Source organism: Hippocampus bargibanti, linkage group LG05, assembly GCF_051943395.1.
Source record: "Hippocampus bargibanti isolate YZ-2025 linkage group LG05, ASM5194339v1, whole genome shotgun sequence".
Taxonomy (NCBI): domain Eukaryota; kingdom Metazoa; phylum Chordata; class Actinopteri; order Syngnathiformes; family Syngnathidae; genus Hippocampus; species Hippocampus bargibanti.
In genome coordinates this window covers 25,960,725-25,980,996 of record NC_142738.1, presented here as the reverse complement: position 1 = coordinate 25,980,996, position 20,272 = coordinate 25,960,725, and the positions used below count along the sequence as shown (strand labels likewise).

The window sequence follows — 20,272 nt, the reverse complement described above, 5'->3', positions numbered from 1 at the left end:
AAGGAAAACAATACCTTGGGTAATGTATCGCCATGGAGCAAACTCAGGGCTGCTTTTCAGACTTGCAAGAGACAATTGACGCTGTCAGGAAATTTAGGAATGCTGAAGACATGATCTAGGACACAGTCTTCTTTCTCTGTAAGCTTCAGTGTCTCGATGGTTGCAAAAGCCAACCGTCCTCCATCTCTCCCTCTCTGCAAGTTCTGCTCTCACGCAACGATCCAACGTGCAGTAATTTGGGTAAATGATGAAATGTAATGAACAATTCTACAATCCAGTAGCTGTACAAATTTGTGTTTTGGCAGTTGATTGCGGCTAATTGTAAAATTCTTCAACTTGGATATTACCGCAGCCAGCAGTTTCCCACGTCAGTGCCTGTGCATTGTGGCGGAGAACAATTGCATCATTGACCCAAAATCTTCCCAAATGGAGGTCTGCATTCCATCCCATGACTAGCTTGGCCGCCAACATTCCATCCACTTTATATATTAACACCCACCCTCACCAATGCAATACTCAACCCTGTGCGCTAATGTTGCAAATGTATTCCACTATTTCATTTGTTATATTTAAATATGTTGCAATATGCAAATCCTTCTAATTACATGCTGGTTGAGCACGCCAGAGTGTCCTCCACACAGGCAACCATTTGTGACTCTGGTCGTTCCACAATGTTTGCACTTTCTTCTGAGACTGCAGTCATGTTTTATCTGTCAAATGGCAAATAGTAATGGCAAGTAGAATTTTTTGTGGAAAGTGTGCATTCACTCATGACTTCTGCATCATTCTGCAGCTTTTATGAAATAATACAAATGTATTTTTTTACACGCTGAAATGAGTGTAGATTTGTCAGACTGGTATAGTTATCTTTTGGCACTATACTGAATGTTATTAGTCAAGGAGGCCCAAAACCAATATTTAGAGCCGATATTTGTTTGCAGTAAAATCTCGAAAATATTCACATCACAGTTCTGATTATCGTATTTTCTGGTGTGTGAAGCGCACCTAAAAGCCTTGATTTTCTTCAAAAGTTTACCCTGTGTCTTATACACCGGTGCACCTTGTATGTGAAGTAATATTGAGCCACAACAGGTCTCACAACTACTATCAGTGCCCACCTACTCCATTTCCTCCTCTAAAAGAAGTAGTGCGTTACTCCAAACTACTGTCGCTCCTTATAATGTGGTGTGCCTTACATTTGGAAAACTTTTCTATATTTATATGCAGTGTCAGAAACTTGTGACAAAAAGTTAGCGGACACCAGGGTAGACAACTCTGAAAAGTTGCCCGGCCATAAAGTTGCCTGCCCGGCCATACAATTGCCTGCCCCATTTTTCACAACTTGAAACACAATAAGACGACTAATCGAAAGAAAAAAATGCGAAGTAAAATGGATTTTTTAAATTAAGGAAGTACCTACCACAAATGCTCTCTTGCTTAATTTATGGTAAATATCCCTTGCTGAAGATTTTGGTCCAGTTATCGTTTGTCATCATGGTGCAACAATGCAATGTTTGCGTTGTGTTGCCTGCGAAAAGCCACGTTGATTCCTCATTCTAAGCGCCTTTCAAAACTCTTAAGTACACTTTACAGTCACAGTATACAGGTAGCATCCGATTTACGATCGGCGCGAGTTACGACCCCCTGTACTTAAGACCATGACCGCCAGACTTTTTTTTTTATTCTACGGCTGCCCTTGCGACAGCCAGCAACGCGGCAGGGACGGAGGTACGTGCAGGATGATTTATTAAGCTACACACAAAGCAGTGGTCCCAAAAAGAGGACAAGAGAATAATCAAAAATAAAGAATACCAAAAACGATGAGTGGGCGGGGGCAATGGGAACCCCGACAATGGCGAGAAGCAACTCGCACACGGTGGTGCAGAAACGGAACAATCCCAAAAGGATTTTGGGGCTCGGACTGAGCATCGAAGACGAAGTCCTGGGTAATACAAAGTACAAATACAAGTTGACAGCGTCCCGTTTTCCCGCTGTCCTGAAGAAGGAAGCAGGGAGGCGTGGCCTCGCCCCCAGCTGTCAATCCAAGGGAAGCAGGGAGAGCGATTTTTGGACAGTTGTTTCTTTTTTTTTTTTTGACAGCTCGCATACGGGAGCCGTGCAGTAAGCGTATGGGCTGACATAGTAATAAAGATCGATAATACGAAATCTAAAATGATTGAAATGACCCTAAAAGTTATAAGATTTATAAACTGTCAAAGTTTTGGTATATAATGGTATTCAATAGAAAACGTTGCTTAAAAACAACAGATTCACATCGTATATTATCCTGTCGTCTATGAGATGCCAGCGTGTCGTCATTTGTTATGATTACGTGATCCACGCGTCAGCCATTTTGAATGCTTTTAGATTTTTGACTTACGACCGTTTTGTCGGAACGGAACCCGGTCGTAACTCTGATATTACCTGCAGTCCGAAGCACGAAACAGGCTTCTGATTGGCTTCCGTACCGAATGTTTGTTTGGCAATTTGCATACTTGGCACGGCAGCCAATCAGAAGCCTGTTTCGTGCTTTGGACTATACCGTGACTGTAACGCTTAGAAAGAGGAGTCCACGTGGCTTGTAGCAATTTGCTTGTAGATTTTGCTTTATTGAATAAAACAAACGTTTGATTTGAAAAAAAATATTGTTTGAAAATACACCATTCATTGGGGGTGTGCCTTATACTCCGGTGACCTTATACACCAGAAAATATGGCAAAACAAACTCACATCACTTGATTTTATTTAGATCTCTTTAAGATAATATAAGAAGGGCATGTTCATTCACAACCTTTCTGATTTGCAACTAATAAATGTTTTTTTTTAAATATCCTGAGTAAAGTTGGCAGGCTATAGCGTAATGTGAAAATGCCAACCAATGAATTGATATGTTTTCTGCAGTCAATGAAGTTTTACAAAATTCCAATATAACTATTCAATCATTCATTGACCACTCAGCACATTTGGAGCAGGTCACCAGTTGGAGGCATTTTCAGTTTTTTCCCCATTGGGACAGTGAACTTTAATCAACACAAGAATAAGCAGTGAAAATGCGCTGAACGTAGCATAAATGCTAGTTTTCAGCCACAGTACAAAGATGGGTTCCTAAAATAGTACCATGAGCCACATATAACTTGAACATGTGCATAGACTCAAAACACTATTTTTTTTTTTAACTGATCCACTATCAGATGTTGATTTTTTTTGTGTGAGGCCAATTTATATCAAAATTGCAGATATTGGGGCATGTAATCTCTCAACTCAACTGTATTTATATCAGTCCAGATCATAGTTCATCTATCCTTTTTCATGATAGAGTACATTTTAATGTCTTTCCAAGGCAAGACTTTGGTGCCCATATTTAAATTTGTTCCGAATTTACCCAAACACAGTCAAAATTATACAAAGGGGCTCAGATCATTAAAATTCAGGTAATTATCCTGAAGCAGGATCGTCCTTGATTACATAACGTTTGAGGTCACCAGGAAGCTTCTGGTGTAATACCAATTTGGTAAAGGATCTGGCCACTCCTCAGGAAATAGTAGAGTAGAGAATAGTAGAGTGAATTTAAATTGTTTTGAATATAATTGATCAAATGCGTGATAATTATCATTTTGGCCCTTGCGGCAGTGGCCCCGCCCTGCTCACCATAAGTACATTACATGACAAAAGAAAAGACACAACAGGATTCCCTCAGTGGTTGCGGGGGAATCTCAACTCTAAAATAAGAAAACAAACAATAGACTTTTATATTCTACTGGCCTACCATATACATCCATCCTTCCACCAATCCATTTTTTAATCAGTTCTATCCTCACAAAGATTGTGAGTCATGCTGGAGTCTATCCCAGCAGTCTTGGGCAGTAACTGGGGCTCGCCCTGAACCAGTTGCCATCCAATCACAGGGCACACACACGAACAACCATATGCGCTGATACTCACACCTAGGGTCAATTTGGAGTGTCCAATCAGCCTGCCATGGATGTTTTTGGAATGCGGGAGGAAACTGGAGTACCCGGAGAAAGTCCACACGCGCATAGGGAGAACATACAAACACCACGCAGGAAGCCCGAAGCCGGTATGCAACCCATAACCTCAACAACACTGTGAGGTTGACACACTAACCACCTGACCATCAGGACAACCCCAGTATACAATATGTTGTTTTATCACACAGCTCTTGTTCACGAATGTTCAACAGACCAACAGAGGTGGGCACTGGGCTTTGGGTGGCTTGTCCAGAGCCATCTCAATTTTGAAAGTGGCCAATTTAAATTCACCTCTTGTTCTCTGGTGATATAAAACTTGGCAACATGCGGACAGAGTCACAAAAGTTATTTTTTTTAGCTTGTGTCATAAGGTCACGAGATTTGAAAGAGATAAAATAATATGACACTCATGCTCATGAAACAAACTTCACACTGATAAATGTTCGAGATGACAATACACAATGTACAGCTCCGACAATACAGTGAGACCTCAACTTACGAACTTAATTGGTTCCCAGACAGAGTGTGTAATATGAAAAGTGTGTATCTCAAAAAACATTTTCCCATAGGAAACCATTAAAATGGGAATAATCCGTTCCCGGGTTTCCATAAAATATACTTTTCAACTAAATAAGCCTTAAAATTACACACAACATACCTTATTCTATGTATAATAAATGTGCTATTGTATTGTAATGAAAGAAATACACTGCATTGTATCATAAAGTCTTTATTTACATTTGTGATGGTCTTTTAGCGCTTCATGGAATGGCGTTGGAGGTCAAAGGGAATTGCTGTTTGGAAACAGAGGCGCATTACATGAGGACTGTAATTAAAGAAATAAACTGTGCTGTAAAATAAAGTTTTATTTACCTTTTTGATGGTCGTTGATGGCTTATGGAAGGACAGTCACCTTCCATAAGGACTGTTGGTGCTGTTCGGTCGTGTGCTTTCGCCAAAGATCACTCCGCCAGCCGTGGTGGATGTGTATTATGAAAATAGTGCTTATTATAAGGTTTAATTTTCATAAATTTGACGTTTGTAAGACGAAAAGTTTGTAAGATAAGTTGTAAGTTGATGTCTCACTGTACCAGATTTCAAATGAAAGAATGTGGCACGGAATGCTGAGAATTGTATTTTGACATTGTCTCCTGAAGAGCTGCGGATATGCTCAACTCGTTTCATTCCTTCAACTGAAAGGGAAACAGTCCAAACAAAAGGTGTCAACTGACACAAGGATGACTGAAAGGGGCACGGCTGTCATCATTGAAAAAAATGCATAATCGTAGACATATGCTGTACAGCAGGGGTGTCAAAGTATTTTTTTTGCCGCGGGCCACATTGTAGTTATGGTTTCCTCTCGAGGGCCGTTATGAATTTGGGGAAACCATTAGAATGTTTAATCCCCTCCACATACGTATTACATATAGAGCGCACAACAAATTAATGAATAACTCGTTTTCAAATCTGAAGTCAAGAATGACTTTTATTGTGGTTTACATCCAAAAATATGAAATTTTGGCTCAGATTTTAGCAATCATCATGGAATTTAACAAGTTTGATTTGCTTTGGCGGGCCGGATTTGGCCCGCGGGCCTTGACTTTGACACCTGTGCTATACAGTATTTGTAATCTTCTTATACAGTACAATCAGCAGCACGGTGGAATAATGTTGAACACCTCATCTTCGTGGACAGAAGAGCAGAGTTTGCATCTATTTTGGAATATACCTTGCGTTTCCTTAGTAAATAAGTACACAAAACATTTACCAAGGTACAGAAAAGCAGTCGCTGAGTTGAATTAAGGCAGTGGTTCTTCTTATTATCTTCGTTGAGGTATAGAACCCAAATAATTCATATGCACATTCACTCAACCCTTCATTCGTGAAAAATAGTTATTTTTTTCTTTTTTTTTTTACGATTTCAAAACATAAAACACTTATAAAAGCAGTAAAAAGGAAACACAATTACCATACGTATAACATGTATATGTTTTTTAATTGTGCACAAAATGAACTGACATGGTGAGACAGGGGTGTCATAATATGCATGGCATATCATCTATCAAACCCTTATGACAGAGTCACCGAAACCCTCGAGTTTGACCGAACCCAGGTAAAAAACGACTGATTTAAGGTCATGGTGTTTTTTATTCAACTCACCCTAGGACATATTGCTATTGAATGAACAGTTACACATTAGGCAATACAAGTTGCATCTATTCGCTTTGTAACTTGTCTCTATACTGTGTATTAAATTCAGTCAATGATGCACAAAGTTATTTTTTTTTAAATAAACATTTCAAACGTCAAGGAATGTACCCTCGCATTATGGCAATACGCACACAGAAAGTTGATATTTTCTGTCAATTTCTTTATTGTTGTATGGATGTCCAAAGCCATATATTCATTCATTCATTCGATCATTCATTCATTCATTATTTCATTCATTCATTCTCATTCATTCATACTCTGAACTGCTTTATCCTCACTCGGGTCCTGGGGTGTTGAAGCCTATCCTGGCTGTCTTTGGTCAGATGGTCAAAGGCAAACATGTTTCAAGTGCAGCTTAGTGTGTGGTATTCCAGTATCTGCCAACGGCCAATATAACAAAAAGATGACCAATGATTTCCTGTCTGTACAGTTACCATTGAAAAGTATCATGTACCAAGCACGATTTATTTTATTTCTGAAAGCAGAAAATTGGATGCGTATTCCACTCATTTGAAGTCACCTACCAAACCTAAAAGAAAACATAGTGACCGAAAACTTTGCAACAAAACCAGAAGCAAAACTAAACCACTTTTGCTTGCACGACTAATGAAGAAATTACTGATAGTTTTGCAAAGTGCGGTCTTCCTGAGGCCTCATAGTGCAAATGCTTCAAAACGCATGCATTTCGAACTTATGTCATTACATCTATTAAGTCACCACTACGACACGCTGAACCATTCAAATACACAAAGTTTGAAGTTTTGGAGGCAAAAGTAGAGGATTGTAGTCGGGAAATTACAATATGTATAAAATATAAATTTTCAGTTTGCAAACATTTGTGTGCTGTGTTCATAGATTTGTTCGGTCAAAACTGTGAACTGTGAACAAAAGCCAACCTATGATGAACGACAGAGTAGGAGACACGTTCTGCAAACATTCAATACAACCAGTTGCTCCTTTATTTGTCTGACAGCGTGGGTTTCAGGTAATGCCATTGTTCCTTTTGCGTCAAAGCCATATCTCGCCTCGACCCACTATTGAACGCAGGACTTTTTATGCTAAATATTTAACTGGTTTAACATTCACAACTGTTTTCCAAGCTGTTTGGGGAGGAAATAACTAATTCACATAATTAATAATAATAATAATAATAATAATAATAATAATAATAATAGTAATAATAATAATAATAATAATACATTAATAATTATATCGGAAGTGTGCCTCCCAGTTTGACGATGACTAAACTGCCCAACTAAAACTGAAATTGCATAATACTGTACCATAGCCTTACCAAAGAAAAAAAAGGCAAAGAAAATATGAAAAATGAAATATCTTTATTTCATTATAAACTAACCCTTTCTGGTTCTGAATGTAAACAATCATTGTTTATTATGAACCAGTTTCATGTTAAGAACGTCTCTCGATCTCCATTTGCTGAATAACTAAATTACAATCCCGATTTCAAGATGCTCAGCAACAAATTAAAGAATTACACAGAAAATAATTCAGCAAATGGAGATCGAGAGACGTTCTCTCCAAATCCCCAACAACTTAATGAGTCAATGGATCTTCTTCACTTTGTCAACATTATCTTATTATCATGACAACTGGGGCTGTCATGATAATTACTATTTCCACTTGTCATTCAGAAGAAGAAGATTCAATGAAGAAAAAATGGACCTGATACTTTTTTTCTGGACCCGATAAATAGTCTTTTACATAAGTAGTTGATTGCATACAACATAAACTTTCATTTGCGCTCCTCCTGTCAGTTAGCCTACTCGTTGAAATAATCTTAATGGTTGGTGAAAGTTTGGTTCGCAGGCCCATCGTTTTGTAGGTAAACATAGCTCTTTTTCTCGTTTAATGAGCCCCAGCAAGATTGACATGAATAAACCATCTAGTATGAATGCTTGCTGGCGTAACCATGAGCATTAGCTAATAGCTGTCTTTTACTGTGTTTTTCTTTGTCACATTTAATTTCTTCTTTAGGGGTTAGGGTTACCACGACCTCAGTCGTACAGGAGTGGTCCATCGATGAAAAGGTTTCTTCAGCCGTCATGTGTACTTTTTTGAAAGTGTCGGACGTTTCGCTACTTATCCAAGAAACTTCGTCAGCAAACTAAAGTCTGTCGTCGGAACGACAGGAACTATCAGTGGAGCAGCTTCAGTGGGTAGTCCTCTGCTCCCCCCAACCTGAGAGCAGGGACCTATCATAGCAGAGTCCGGCACCGCCATGTCTGGACAGTCGGGATATATATATAGGGTGTAAATTACCAGTAAGACTTTAGTTTGCTCACGAACTTTCTTGGATAAGAAGCAAAACGTCCGACACCTTCAAAAAAGTACAGATGACGGCTGAAGAAACCTTTTCATCAACTACCACGACCATGTATGACGCCCACCAAGAATTTAAATGTCTCTTTAAATTCACTGCTTGGGAGATAAAAATGGAAATACTGTGTGAAAATCAAATTAAAAACAAGGTGACAGAGTAAATTCCACTGTATCTGTATATCAAATCGAAAGAGTCGCGGAAAACACATTTTTATCTAGACAAACAATGTTTCTGAGAAGAGTCCAGAACAGACCTACGTGATGTGATAACACAAAAATGTCCTCACAAAAAAAGCAGGAAATGGGTCAGTTGTCACATACCTGGATAAAGCACGGTAAAAGTGCACTTGATATCAAAATGGGACACAATGGCCTTAACATAGTTTCTTGAAAAAAACATGCCAGGCTTTTTTTGTATAGTTTTTTTTGTCGCACCTCACTCAAAATTCTGCTTTATCCAGATGCATGTGACATTACAAACTCGTATTTGCATTTGAAGTCATGTTTGTTTTCATAACTTGAATGACAACCAAAAAATTTAATTGAACAAACAAAGACTTCATCTTCCAAGTTTTCACACTGCATAGCTTTTGGTTCCATTCTCCAAACTTGACTGTACTATCAGCTGTCATTATTTTTAGTTTTGACATACTTCAAACACCTCAGGCTGGAATCTAATGGTAAAAGAGCACATGTCAGCTGGTGTGATAAGATGCAATTTACAGATGCTCTGATTCATCTACTAACCGCAAAGATAACCTGTGATTATCCAACTCCTATTGTCAGGCATGTTAAATTTCATTCACTGGCACCGGTGCTCGTATCGTAATTAATCGGAAATCAACAGGTTACTCATATTTCAAGGCACAACAGTATATTTAATTTTACCATCACAACTTATACATTTCTTTAACATCCACCCATCTATCCATTATATTATCCGCTTATTCTCACAAGGGCCACAGGGATCAGGGTGGCAGTGGTTTGTGCTGGAGCCTATACCTGCTGTCTTCGTGCAGGAGGCAGGGGACAGTCTGAACTGGTTGCCAGTCAATTGCAGAGCAGACATAGAACAAAGAACAACTATCCACGTTCACACTCATACCTCCATTGGGACAATTTTGAGTGTTCTGTTCATATGCTGTGCATGTTTTTAGAATGTGGAAATCAGAAGAAACCCACACAAGCACAGGGAGAACACGGGTAGAAGACGCAAACTCCACAAAGGACAGCTGAAGCCCGAATCGAACTTGGCACCTCTGCACTACAAGGCCAACCCGCGAAGTCAACCAGCGGCCCACCTTTTCTTTAAAATGTAATTCCATAATTATCACAACATACCACAACATAACTACACATGTAGCTTCTTACCTAAACAACATAATTATTGTTATATTTATGAATTACATTAATGAATAAAATAAAATGGCAACACAAAATTAGCTTAGCAAGTTGGCATGGCCTACAATAACCGTTCTAGGTCTTCAAACGGCACCGTCGAAAAAAATATATGCATATTTGTTACTGAGATCATAATTATGTACATTACTATTCATTAATTAATAGAGAAGCCTTGTCACAATAAAAATGCAAGTGTTTCCGATTTCACCCCCTAATATTTATAACATATGTATTAGACCAGTGGTTCTACACCTGGGTTCGAGCGAACCCTAAGCGTTCCGTGAGTCGGTCTCAGGGGTTCGGTGGATCCTCCGCCACAGAGGTCCACCCCTCAGTCTAGTCTGCAGTTCGTAGGCAGTCATTGGAAGAAGGGTTTGGTGAATGAGCATATGAAACTTGTGGGGTTCGGTGCCTCCAACAAGATTAAGAAAAACTGTATTAGACAATCAATTATTTAAAAAAGTACAAAAAAAATCAATGATGTTTGAAGGCAAACTTGTTTCATATGATAGACTGTAGCTATAACATTTCCTCTTCGGTGTATGGTTTAACACTTCTGGAAATTTCACAAAAATCAAACAGCCGTTCAATAATTCTTCATGTGTTTACGTCATCCTCCCCAAGGATAAAAAGTTAACTCAAGAAGATAGAACAGATCAAACGTGGAAGAAAAAAAGGAACATTAACATGAACATCTGGACAAAGTGCACCAGAGGACTGGAAAAATAAAGTGTTTTGCCATGTTGAACGTTACGGAATGGCAATATTGGAATGTTTTTGTGACTCATTGTCATGACCCACGTTGTGCCATCAGCTGTGTTTCAGCTGATCGCCATCAAGTTCCTCATGCTCAATGTGTCTTTGTCGTCTTTAAAACAAAACTGTGCAAAGAATCTACTTTCTTTGCCACGTCATGAGGTTCTCAGCAAAACGCAGGAGCTGTTTGGGAAATAAATTCTTCAGTTCGCATGCAAGCAAAGGTACAGCTGATCCAATCATAAAACGAAGCTGTCAGCAACACCGAACAAGCATCAGCCACCCCAAATTATCATTCAAATTGAATTTCATGATTACCCACATAATATGGCAAAACATCACAATTGGCAAAACATCACAACCTATTTGTTGAACTCAGTGAGTCACAACCAAGGTGTCATATAGCACATTACTGTGCCATGACAAATCGCTAGGTATGCTGCAAAATTTTGTCAAAATTCACTTGATTGGTTCAAAAATTGCTTTGTTTATTTGATCTCGCGAGATTTGAATTATATCCATGAGTGAGATTGGCCAATTTCCATTCCACATCTCAAAGCTCTGCATCGGTGGGTTGAAGAAAGGATGTATGGACGCTACACAGCATTTAGGCCATTATATAACTATATTATAGCTGAAAAGAAAGATACAGGATTTTTATTTATTTATGTATTTATTTATGTATGTATGTGTGTGTGTGTGTGTGTGTGTGTGTGTGTGTGTGTGTGTGTGTGTGTGTGTGTGTGTGTGTGTGTGTGTGTGTGTGTGTGTGTGTGTGTGTGTGTGTGTGCGTGTGCGTGTGTTTGTGTGTGTGTGTGTGTGTGTGTGTGTGTGTGTGTGTGTGTGTGTGTGTGTGTGTGTGTCAATGAAAGGCACTAATCAACCCATTTCAATTTACCCATCAGGCACTTTTCCACGTATGTCGGACGATCACAATCAGTGGGTGAGCAACCAGAGCACCATGAATAAAATCTATCTAGAATAAAACGGGAGATGGTAAGGAATTTAATGATCAATTCATTGTGTCACACTGCTGTAACACATTGCAGAAGAAGAGTGGAGTGTGGTGAAAGTAGAGCAACAAAGCAGACTCCGTTTTTTTTGTCTCACAACATAGAAATTTCCCACTAGCAGCAGCAAATCTATGAAAGGTAGAAGTAGAAGGAAAAAAAGTATTTAGATAAATGTAAATGGTAAGATATAATCAATTATGTCAGAGAGTTTAAACTACAGTTCCACAAAGAACACTTAACAGTTCAAAACTGTAGTGAGCAGCAACTGTGAAGTTGTTTTACATGAATTAGTGTTTGGGTCTGACAAGTTCCGACCACCACCATAAAGAAATCTGAGTGTGAGTGGATGATCAAGTCAGGGGTGGCACCAGTATGAGGGAAGTGAGGGAGAAAGCTTGTGTTTGGAGGCAACTCAAGCCTTCTTTTCGTTTCGGCTTTTCCCTTTAAAGGACAACCGACGTCACTTTTTTGTTTCTTAACTGACATCAGAAAAACGTTTTATAGGATCTAAAATACCCAAAACACGCAGTATGATATTTTTATTCAAATGCAAAACACCAATAAAAATGACTTAAAGTGTCCAAAATCTGCAAAAACTTGAGCTGCGAATTGGGCATTTTCAGAAAGTCCCGCCCCCAGTTCGTGACGTCACGCCAAGACATCTTGCATTGCTGGAGAATCAAAACAATGGCTTCAGATTCGGAGAATATGCTTTCTTGTTACACATTCAGTTATGAATATGATTCAAATAGTTCTGAAGAGGAAAGCATACATGTTTGCAATCGATTAAAGAATTTATTCCGTGCCATTATGAGGTAACATTGAGGGGAAATGTCTCACCGAAAAAGAGGCACAAAATGGCGACCTCCTGTGGCCACCTCCGTTTCCACAGGCTGATAAATTCCTTATATGGAGCTTGGACGCCCTCTTCTGGCGGCTTTTGGGTGCCACATGAGGTCCCCAAACCAAACAAGTACAGCAAAATACATTGACGTGATGGAAGGACCGCTACAATGCATCTTTTTTTGGTCAGGGGCGTTCCTTTAGTGACGTCACGTACGGACTCGTCACCAACTCAAAAACAAGACTTCCTGAATATTCAGCGAGAGTCTTAAAACGTAAAATATAGCTATATGCGGAAGAATCTTATTAAAATATGCTCAGTAGAAGTCATTTGAAGCCATTTTACAAATTATGGACACAACTTGTCCGGAGACGTCGGTTGTCCTTTAAGGGTCGAATCGGTGTCCTCCATCTCACCCTGTTTTTAGGCAACCTCTTCTTTCACACCAGCTATCTTCATATCCTCTTTGACAACATCAATAAACCTCCTCTTAGGCCTTCCTTTCTGTCTCCTGCCAGGCAGTTCAAGTGGGCATGTCCAAATCATTTCAATCTGGCCTCGCTGACTTTCTTTCCAAAACCTCTAATTGAGTTGTCCCTTTGACATACTAATTCCTGATCCTATCCAACCCGATCACTCCCAAAGAAAACCTCAACATCTTCATTACTCCTATCTCCACTTCTGCTTCCTGTCTTTTCTTCAGTGGCACTGTCTTCAGTCCAAACATCATGGCTGGTCTCACCACTGTATTATACACTTTTCCTTTCAACTTCGCTGAAACCCTTCTATCACACATCACACCTGACATTTTTCTCCAGCCGCTCCTGCCTGCCTGGACACGCTTCTTCACCTCTTTTCCACTCTGTCCATTGCTCTGGACCAGGGGTGCTCAATACGTCGATTGCGATCGACCAGTCGATCACTAAGGCACCATCCCATCATTTGATTGATACACCGGACAACCAATGGGATCCATGGCGTGCTGAAACTGATCTTTGCAAAGTTAACAAGCTAGACGTTCGTTACATCCTAATTTTTCACTTGTTTTTTTCCCTCTTGAACATAAGATAGGGGATAAAAACGAGTGGGGGAGCTGTACCAAGTCAGAAGAAAAAAAGTATCCCTTTCATAAGGAATGGAAGAAGGACTTTTTTTCACGATGATATTTTCAAAATGGGTTTATCTCATCTGCCAGTTATCAGAGTGAACTCAAGTAAGGGCAAATAATTTACATAATTATATTGTGTTGTGCGACATGCGGTTATACATTAACATTGGTTTGAAGGATCCTCAATATTTTTGTCAATAAATATAATGGGTAGATCATTTTGACTTGGTCATTTCAAAAGTAGCTTTCATGCTGAAAAAGTGTGAGCACCCCTGCTCTGGACAGTTGTCCCCAAGTACTTAAAATCCCCCACCTTCTTTATCTCTTCTTCCTGTAAACTCACTCTTGTACTTGGGTCCCTCTCATTCAAACATATATTGCTCCTTGCTGCGACTGACCTTCATTCCTCTCCTTTCCAGGGAGAACCTCCACCTTTCTAGTTTCTCTTCCACCAGTTCCTTGCTCTCGCTACAGATCACAATGCCAAATGATACATCATCATGCAAGGAGATTCCTGTCTAACATCGTCTGTCAGCCTGTCCATTACCATAGCAAATAAGAAGGGGCTCAGAGCTGACCCCTGGTGAAGTCCCACCTCGAACTTGAATTCTTGTGTCACACTGACAGCACACCTCACAACTGTCTTACAGTCATCACACTTGTCCTGCCCCGCTCTGACATACTTCTGTGTCACTCCAGACTTCCTCATGCAATACCACAGCTCTTCTCTGGGCACCCTGTCATACGCTTTCTTCAGCTCTACAAAGACAGAAGTCAAATGTATTTAAAGACTGGCCAACCTTTACAAGTTTTCTCGAATCTCTAAAGGGAACCACATTACGGTTGTAATATGTAGTCTTACAAATAAATTTGTGTTCAAATTTTTTGTATGGTGAAAAATGTTCAAATTCACACAAAAAAAAGGTGAATTTTCACAGGTTGGCAGTGCTGTATTTAAAGAATCAACCCCAACAAAATACAGTAAAGTCTCGTTATATCGATATCGGTTATATCGATAGTACTGCTTATTACAATACTATTTCTATGAACTCAAGGAGAAAATTACATGCCCGCAGGATCGGATATATCGATTGTCCGGTTACATCGATATTTTTTCCGACTCCCGAGAATATCGATATAACGAGACTTTACTGTAATAACGGGCATGCAAAACGAGTAGACAACTCACACAAAACATCTGTGATGTCATTGATGGCTCAACATTGGGTCAACTATCATGAGTCGATTACAAAAGATATGAAAATGTGGAACCTCGAATACTGTTCTTCCATCACCGTTTGGTTCGGGGCCGCCACAAAAATGGACAAAATCCAACTTCAACGGACAGTTAGGATGGCGGAAAAAATTATTGGCACCGCCCTACCCACTCTCGAGGACTTGCACACTGCAAGACTCCAAACTAGGGTGCGGAAAATCATACTGGACCCTCCGCAGCGTGTTCGACCGGAAACAAATTCCTTGTGTGTTCTACATACTTGGCAATAAAGATGATTCTGATTCTGATTGAATATTTCATTGAAAACTTACCAAATTCTTACTTAGCTAGATATTGGGAGGTCAATATTTTACTTTTACTTGAGTCATATTCTTAAATACCGGTGACTCTACTACTTGAATACAAGTGCACACTCACTATCAGTCCAGCTAGGATGCAACTGTGTTCAGAATTCAACAATAACATTTGAACTCATGTGAAGTGTGAATTCTGAACATCGCAACATACTTGGTTATAGATATGTATCCACATGTGTGTAACCCAATGGAGTAGGATTCATGGCCAGTGAGCTCAACTTTGGTTTCAAAATGTCCCCACTCGTGTTTGGAGAATTTCAAGTTTGCTTTTGCAAAATTAACACAAGCTCTGGTGTTTTCTTTGTAACACACGCCATCTTCTTTGCCACCCTGGCTGATTGCCCGGACGTACTGTGTGGAGAAGACAGAAAAAAACAGTCCAAAACAGACAGTCCTGAAGCTCCTTCAATGTTGTTGTCACCTTTCTTGATTAGATTTTTTTAATATCAATATGGGGTAGTTACTCCTCACTTCACACAAGTTTTGTAGTGTCAGCGTTCCTTTTTTTTCTCCCCCCAAAATAATCTAAATAAATAAATACAAACACAAACAAACAAACATACATACTGTACATACATACTGTACATACACATACATGTATGTGTCTGTGTGTGTGTGTGTGTGTGTGTGTGTGTGTGTGTGTGTGTGTGTGTGTGTGTGTGTGTGTGTGTGTGTGTGTATGTTTGTGTGCGTGCATGCGTTTACGAACTTGTGAAATTCCATGATGCTTGCTGAAGTCCTAACCAAAATTTCTTATTTTAACAGTCATTATTCTTGACTTCAGATTTGAAAACCAGTTATTCATTAATTTGTTGTGCGCTCTATATGTAATACGTATGTGGAGGGGATTAAACATTCGAATTGTTTCCCCAAATTCATAACGGCCCTCGACAGGAAACCATAACTACAATGTGGCCCGTGGCAAAAAAAATTACTTTGACACCCCTGCTCTATGGCATCTCAGTTGATTTTTTTTTTATTCTGCCACCAATCGTCGAATACATTTTTTTCTCGAAAGAGTTTGACAAGTTCCAGGTTGGGTTAATAGTGGGAAACATTTTGAAACAATAACCTATTGAATCACTCCCAAAAACTTCCACTTGACCAATGGTGTGTTGACACTTTGTATTCATTGACTGATGTGTATAATTTGAGGGTGATGACACGCTGCCACAAATATCTCAAACTCACATCAGCTAAAATGTGCTTGTGACACATGACTACACACTTTGTTCCACTTCAAAAGTCCAACCATTATTGACATGAGATACAGTAGCAGTAGCAGTGTGTGCTGCAGAGACGTAATAGCAGTAGACAAACGCTTGCTGCTGCCATTATATGAAACTTCCAAAAGAAAGATCCAAATTGGCAAGTTGTCTAAATGCCTTTGCAACATGAGACTAGACACACTTCAAAGTAAAGTTAGTGAAACAATTGTTGCTCTTCACGACATGGGGAAATGAATGTCAAAATATGAAAAAGAAGGAATGAATGGTGTCATCTTCAGTTATTTCTGAACAGTCAGGAATATAGGAAATAAGACGCGGAACACTCAGAAAAAGGATAAGAAGAAATCCCCATAAATATTTTTGAAAGCATTTTTATGAATGACTTCAGCGATAATCACGATTATACAGTTTCAAATTTCTCGTCACTGGTCACCCACCCTGTACAAGCAAACTACTTGCTGGTCTTCCGAAAACACAATTCGAGAAACAATCAATCCCATTAAGGAGCGCATCGCAGGTTTCTCACTTTTTGTCCTGCTCTCAATGGGACAAGACAAACCAGTTTTTTCCTCCACTTTGCTTTTTATCTCTCTTCCACTTTGACACCCCTCCACCCTCAACAGAATCACTTCCATCATCCACCTTCAGCCATCATCTGTACAAAAGTGAAGGTTTCGGACGTTTCGCCTCCTATCCAAGAGGCTTCGTCAGCGAACTAAAGTCTGACTGGTCGTATCGGCCCCATTTATATATCCCTAATGTCCAGACCTGGTGGCGCCGGACACAGCTATGATAGGTCCCTACTCTCAGGTTGGGGGGGCGCGGGACCCCCCCCTGTGGCCCCACTGATTGTTCCTACATTCCTGACTAACGATTGGCCTATTACACCCACTCCCCCCGGTATCACCTCATCAGCATAACGACCCTCATCAGCATTGCGAAAGTTGCCTAACCTGTTTTGCCTGAGCAGGCTATTGTATGAACGATCCAAATTGAACCTCACACCACCAGACCGGTTTAATGAAGGATTTTGTTGTTTTATAAGAATCGCCTCTTTTACCCCCCTTTCAAACCATCTATGTTCTTTCGCTAAGATTTTAACCTCATTGTCGTCAAATGAGTGGTTGCTAGCTTTTAGGTGCAAATGTACTGCCGATTGAGGCCCATTAATATTATCCCTGCGATGTTGATAAAGTCTTTTTTTGAGAATTTGTTGAGTCTCCCCAATGTACTGCTCTTTACAATTTTCATTCTTACAATGTATGGAATAAACTACATTACTTTGTTTTTCATTTGGTAGCCTATCTTTTGGATGCACTAATTTTTGCCTTAACGTGTTTATCGGTTTGAAATAAGTAGGAATTTTATGTTGCCAAAGGACTCTTTGTAATTTTTCAGAAACTCCTGCAATGTACGGTACTGCTACTCCTCTCCTTTTAGAATCTTGAGAATTATTGGTTTCGTTTCGCTATTCTTTCTTTCTGACATTTGTTGAATGACCACTGAGGGTACCCACAGTTAGTGAGTGCTCTCCTGATATGTATGTTAGTCAGGAATGTAGGAACAATCAGTGGGGCCACAGGGGGGGGTCCCGCGCCCCCCCCCCCAACCTGAGAGTAGGGACCTATCATAGCTGTGTCCGGCGCCACCAGGTCTGGACATTAGGGATATATAAATGGGGCCGATACGACCAGTCAGACTTTAGTTCGCTGACGAAGCCTCTTGGATAGGAGGCGAAACGTCCGAAACCTTCACTTTTGTACAGATGACGGCTGAAGAAACCTTCTCATCGATAGCTCTCTCCCTGTGTGTCTCTTTTCGCCAACAGCTCATCCCTCCCCAACAATCAATAAAAGCAAAGCAAAGGAGAAGAACAGGTCTCCAATCCTGAAAGTCTCACAAAAACGCCCGCTAAAGTTGTGTCTAAAGTAAATGACATAAAAAGGTACTTGAAGGCTAGGCTATTTAAGAATGTGTTTTGCTAACCTCTTCTTTATCTGTTATCATTGTCATTTCAGGTGTCATTGTCCCATTTCATCCTGCTTGCCCTAATTTACTTTTACTCGTTTGTTGTAAACAAATGAGTAAAAGTACATGCATTTTGTGACTATTGCACACAAAAACCCATATTACTTAAAACAGGGAAAACCCGCTGAAGAAAGCATATTTACTAACATGTAGCTTCTTGGTGAATCAAACACACTACATCCACTGTGTGAGATCTTCTTTTGAAAACCATTGAATTTCATTTCAAATTTAAATCAAGATCAAATTCCTACATTTTCCCAATGTCCCATGCTGTCCACAATTGTTTGAGTCGTTCAATCTACTCATAAGAGTCCCGCTCAAAACCACATCATGTTGTTTTGTTGGTCCCACTTTTATGATTGCGTCATTATACCACGAGTCATTCAGTATTTTTTTTTCTACATGTTAATGTATTTTAAGATTTGAGACCATTTACAAATATAAAATCCTACTTAATGGTCATTAATCCTTGGTAAGATTTTTTGAAAGTGTTTTTAAGATGTCATGTAAATGAAGGCCTTGTTGTTAGATTATGTGTTTTTACGACTTTTCAAGCATCTGTAAGAGCCCTGTTGTAACTCTGGCTTTGGGACGTATCTGGCACCCTCGTGGGCAGACTTGTAGGGAATCTACGGGTTTTTACAACACAACAACAAGAGGACACCTCAAGATTGGGAACATTGGGCCTTGTAATGTAACACTGTGTATGACTTTGACAAAATGGTAGCAGCACAGGTGAGTGCATGTTACATCTTGTCAACTAACATCCTGGTAGATCGTGTCACTATATCTTCACAGGCTAACATTTGTATTCGGGCTAAGTGTAAAATGACTGATCCAGTTTGTAAGGGGCAGTGATTCCCAACTAGAGATCATCAGATCATCAGGTGGATCATTGTTGGAAAATTGTTCAATTTCATTTAATTGCTCTGATAATGTACTTGGTTGATCTGCCAGTGCTGCGACCAATGAGTGGCATGCGGTATATATAAAATGCTCTTCCACAAGTCGTAAATTCGAGTGTGTTGCAAATTCACCCTCAGCCCAATATTGTTTTTTTTGACTGATGTCAAATACGCCCCCTTGGGTCAATACTGTAAAGGTTGGGAAATACTGGTTTCAATTGTGATAAAAAAATTAGTACGTCGGTATGGACCATGAGGAAAGCAGGTAAAGGTTTGGGGCCTTACATTGCCTAACTATAAGTTAAGTCGGGGAACATGACAGTAAATGTCCAATACACCTGCCAGGCTTACATTGAACATTTTTTTAAGACGCCGGTGATGTCAGCCATGATCGCGCTCAGGAGACAGCTGCTGATTACCTGGACCTCCTCTGTGTCGTTGTTGCTGTCTCGGTCCAACTCTCCGATGTAGTATTGCTCCATCCACCGTCGGGCGTTCTCCGAGTGTCGATGCGGGGGTCCCTCCAACTCCCTGCCCACGTCTTTCCCCGATCTGCTCAGTATCAGCGCTTCCCCTCCCGGGTGCATCCGTAAGAAGGCGGTCACGTCGTAAACCCGGGATCCGAGTCGCACCCAACATGAGTCCTTCGTACAGTGGCGGGTCACCTCCCTCTCCGTGAAGAACCGGAGGGATGTGGAAGGAGACATGTTGGCACTGCGGATGCAGAATCCACCTGTGCCGAGAAAAAAAAAACTATTTTGGGGAGTATGAAGAGGGACAAAAGACCTTCACTTCTGTTCGAAGGCTTGTCGTTTAGAGAGTTCAACTTGACAGTTAACACAAGACGCTCGAAGA

General features: G+C 40.1%; 1 protein-coding gene across 2 annotated transcripts in view; it reads right to left on the bottom strand.

The window, feature by feature from the left end:
* Nucleotides 1-20,272, bottom strand: part of fa2h (fatty acid 2-hydroxylase) — a 40,656-nt gene extending 20,384 nt beyond the window's left edge. The window contains exon 1 of one of the 2 annotated variants that reach the window (XM_088997492.1): nucleotides 19,837-20,272. In XM_088997492.1, the coding sequence (XP_088853618.1) occupies nucleotides 19,837-20,124 (288 nt within the window). In that variant the 5' untranslated portion in view covers nucleotides 20,125-20,272. The remainder of the gene's footprint in view (nucleotides 1-19,836) is intronic. The other variant, XM_088997490.1, reaches the window with a different exon arrangement.